Raw genomic sequence first — 4,546 nt, forward strand, 5'->3', positions numbered from 1 at the left:
AATAAAAGGATTTTTTTAAAAATAGTCAATTATCATATGGCATTGTGTGTAGAATAGCCAGGAGATCCAAAGATTGTATGGCAGCCGCAAGTTCTAACTCTTAGTGTTATATTAGTGGTAAGCGAGACTTGTTTTTTATCGGCCTGAGAGAGCACTGAAATAAAAATAATATAGAATTATTAAGTACGTAGAGTAACAAAGCCTGCAATGGGAAAATCAGTTCCTTTGCAAAAGGAAAGGGAAGTCGTGCCTCACCAACCTTTTGGATTTCTTTGAAAGGATTTTCAAAGGAAGATCCAGCAGATGTTATGTACTTGGACTCCCAATAGAAGAAGAGGAGGAGGAGGAGGAGGAGGAGGAGGAGGCGGAGGGGCTTGGATGTCTCAGAGTGGCTTACAAACTCCTTTCCCTTCCCTTCCCCACAACAGACACCTTGTGAGATAGGTGAGGCTGAGAGAGCTCTTTCAAGAACTGCTCTTTCAAGGAAAGCTCTTGTCAGAACTATGGCTTGCCCAAGGTCATCCAGCAGCTGCAAGCGGAGGAGTGGGGAATCAAACCTGGTTCTCCCAGATTAGAGTCCACGCACTTACCCACTACACCAAACTGGCTCTCCAAAAGGCTTTTGCGATTGCTGAATAAAGTCAACAGTCATGGGATAAGAGGACACATCACGAAAAGTTGATTAAACAAGAGAAAGTAGGGAGTGGGAGTAAATGGACATTTCTCGCTGTGGGGGAAGTAGTGGGATCCCACAAGGACTTTAATTAGTTTATAAATTATCTGGAATAGGTGGTGAGTAGTGTAGTGTCCAAGTTTATGGGAGATACTAAATTATTCAGCGCAGTGAAAACCAAAGCAGATTGTGACCAACTACAAGAAGATCTCTTCAAGTATGGGTGGGAGAGTAAATGAAGTTCAGTGTAGGTAAGTAGAAGGTGATGATACTGGATCAAAAATAATCTTAAAATACACGCTGATGGGATCAGGATGAAAAGAGATCTTCAGGCTGTAGTGAACAGCAATATCAAAATGTTGACTCAGTGTACAGCAGCAGTGGGGGAAAAGCCAACTCCATACTAGGAGTTATTTGAGAAGGGATTCAAAATAAATTGACCACTATTATAATGCCCTTAGATAGAACGATGATGCAAATGCACTTGGTATACTGTGTATAGTTCTGGTCACTTAAAAAAAAAAGATGTTACAGAGCTGAGAAAAGGGCAGAAATTCAGCTCACTGCCATTAGATGGGAACAACTTTTGCACTGGGGCTGGGGGGGAGTGAAATAATAGGGGAATGCTGGGCAGTTGAGCCTCTGGACAGCTCCCTCCAACCAAAATTAATAAAGAGTAGAAGCATCTTCCCTAAGAGGAACAGCTAAAGAGACTGGGGCTACCCTGTTTATAAAAAGTCAACTAAGGAGATAGATGAGAGAGATTTATAAAAAGAACAAAGTTTGAGTCCAGTGGCACCTTGAAGACCAAGAATGTTTCATTCAAGATATAAGCTTTGGTGTACAGATACAAGTATCTGAAGAAGTCTGCGTGCACACAGAAGCTTATACCGTAAATAAAACTTTTTTGGTCTTAAAGGTGCCACTGGATTCAAACGTTGTTCTGCTGCTTCAGACCAACATGGCTGCCCACCTGAGTCTATCTTCAGAGATTTATGAAATTATGCATGGGATAGAAAAAGCGGATAGAGAGAACTTTTTCTCCATAATACTAGAACTTGGGTGCACCCAATGAAGTTAGTGGCCAATAGATTCAGGACTAATAAAAGGAAGCATTTCTTCAATCAACAAATAGTCGAATTCATTGTCACTGGATGCAGTGAGAACCACTACCACAGACATCTTTAAAAGTGGATTTGTAAGACTGTGAGATTGGTGGACCATAAGTCTATCAGTGGTTTACTAACCATGATGACTGAATGGAACCTCAATTTCTAGAGACAGTAAACCTCTGAATACCAGCTGTAGGAGGCACATGAGAGGAAATCCTTGGCCTTTATGTTCTGTTGACCCTCTAGGTCAACTGGTTAGCCACTGTGTGAAACAGAAACTTGGACAACAAAGAAAGATCATTGGTCTGATCTAGAAGGGCAGCTCTTGTATTCTTATGAAAGGCATTTTTTGAGAATTAGCATTAATCCTGCATGAATTCTTAAAGCAATATCTCTCTCAGTATTAACTGGGAAGAAGAAAATTAAGACTCTATAAAACAAAACAACAAAAAAACCTCCACAGGAACATCAGTGAGGCAATTACAAACCTATACTTGTTGTAAGTGTGGCATATTCCCATTTTAATCTAATACTAGCTAGTGTCAACCTATTATAGCTATAAATTAATGAGGCTCCTAATGTATTTTCATTGGGAGGTTGAGCAGTCAAACTCATTTAGTTAGTGAAAACTACAAAAATCACTTTGTTGTAAAATCTGAGACTAGAGGCTTCAATGAACTAATGATCACAGCATGAGCCATTTTATGTACCACTGAAAATAAAGATCACCTGTAAATGTAAGATTTGCACTGCATAAATTGTGCATTAGCAAGCTCTCACCTGTAAAAGCATCTTTTCTTTGACTGTTCCAAGAAAAGACAGTGATGACATGAATAGTTTACAAAATTGTCAGTGTAAGGAACATAATGGATATTGCTTTACTGAGATTTTAATGGCATGAAGATCCACCTCTGGCGTAAACACCAAGAAAACAATGACATGCTACTTACATGGCTTTTTGGCTGGCTGAACTAGCTGAGGATTCAGGTATGGGCTATTCTCTGCATCTATTCTGCGTTTATACTTCTGGCGACCACCACGTACTCTGTCTAGGCGCACCCCTAAAAGAGAGATAAAGAAACAGAGATACATTGTAACACATTTGTAGGAAAATATTTCATGTAAGGATTTTTCCCACCCACACAGTGAGAAAAATCAGAGAAAAGCCAGGGAAACCTCGGGAGGTGCATGACGCTGTGGGGAAGCAGGGGGGAAAAACTACTTTCCAAAAGCATTGAACCTGGGAAGATAACCCAGGTGGAAATGGCCAAAGTATATGATGTACTCAATTACCTATTGAGCACTGGCTTATAGGGGGTCATACCTTGAATTCTTAAAGACATTAAACACTACAGTAGAAAAAAAAATTGCTGGATCACAATCAAGTTACATCATGGAATGTGTATTGAGCACTGGCTTATAGGGGGTCATAGCATGAATTCTTAAGATATTAAACACTACAGTAGAAAAAAAGTTGCCGGATCACAATCAAGTTACATCATGGAATGTGTATACATTTTATGGTACCAAAATTAATTTAGAGAGAAAAATAGAACAATAAAAATGGGGTTCTTTCACAGAGAAGCAAAACCTTAGTTGTGCATGCTAAAAAGGTCTGAAATTTTCCAATAGTGCATCAGTAGGTATAATACAAGTGAAACTAAAAAAGTAACCGAGAGATGCGAAATGCATGCCCATTAGCCCGGCAAATTTCTGAAAACAGAATCCTAAGTCATCAAAAAAGATAAAAGCTATGCCTTACATTAAAGCTTTCCTGCTCTACTGCTGAATTAACAATTAGCGAGGGGAAGTCAGTTTTTTTTCTCTTCTCCTGATAGCTATCTGCACTCTGAAGCATATTACCGAGTGTGGTATAGGAGACCTTAAAAGGTATCCATCTCTTTGCCTTCAGTTAACACATATGTAAAGGAATACAATTTACAGTTCTGAGGGAAAAGCACATGCCTCATCAGTTTAGAGCAGGAAAATACGGAACAGTTCCAAAGGAGAGTGAAACGAGCACCATAAGTAGGCTTTAGACTACTGAACAGCAGGACCTTCCCACTCCATGTCACACGGTTAATTGCTTTCAAACTGGGCAGTTTTCGATATGGCATGCAGATCCGCTGTTCTAAAAATGTTCGAGTCAAAATGCCACTGGGCTAGGGCTGCCAGGTCCTCCCTGGCCACCAGCAGGGGATGAGATGGGTAGGGTTGCCAGGTCCAGGTTTAGAAAGTCCTGGAGATTTGGGGATGGAGCCTGGGGAGGACAGGGACCTTAGTAGGGTACAATGCCATAGACTCCACCCTCCAAAACATCCATTTTCTGCAAGGGGACTGATCTTGTAGTCTGGAGATGGAACTGTAATTTTGGGTTATCCCCAGATCCCACTTGGAGGCTGGCATGGGCCAATGGCCCATGAACAATCTGTGGGATCAGCAGACCTACAAAGACCACTTAAGAACATAAGAACATAAGAGATGCCAATGTTGGATCAGGCCAAAGGCCCATCCAGTCCAACACTCTGTCACACAGTGGCCAAAAATACCAGGTGCCATCAAGAGGTCCACCAGTGGGGCCAGGACATTAGAAGCCCTCCCACTGTTGACCCCCCCCCAAGCACCAAGAAGACAGAGCATCACTTGCCCCAGAGTCCCTATCTATACCTTGTGGCTAATAGCCACTGATGGACCTCTGCTCCATATGCCTATCTAATTCCCTTTTGAAGCCGTCCATGCTTGTAAACCACTTGGCACAGCC

At 41.4% G+C, this 4,546-nt stretch overlaps 1 protein-coding gene across 1 annotated transcript in view; it reads right to left on the reverse strand.

The window, feature by feature from the left end:
• Positions 1-4,546, reverse strand: part of ESRRG (estrogen related receptor gamma) — a 276,236-nt gene that overhangs the window by 84,922 nt on the left and 186,768 nt on the right. Inside the window, exon 4 of the mRNA XM_015405927.1 lies at positions 2,736-2,846. Within this exon, the coding sequence (XP_015261413.1) occupies positions 2,736-2,846 (111 nt within the window). The remainder of the gene's footprint in view (positions 1-2,735; positions 2,847-4,546) is intronic.

The sequence above is a fragment of the Gekko japonicus genome, unplaced genomic scaffold, assembly GCF_001447785.1.
Source record: "Gekko japonicus isolate JY-2015 unplaced genomic scaffold, Gekko_japonicus_V1.1 scaffold279, whole genome shotgun sequence".
Lineage (NCBI taxonomy): Eukaryota > Metazoa > Chordata > Lepidosauria > Squamata > Gekkonidae > Gekko > Gekko japonicus.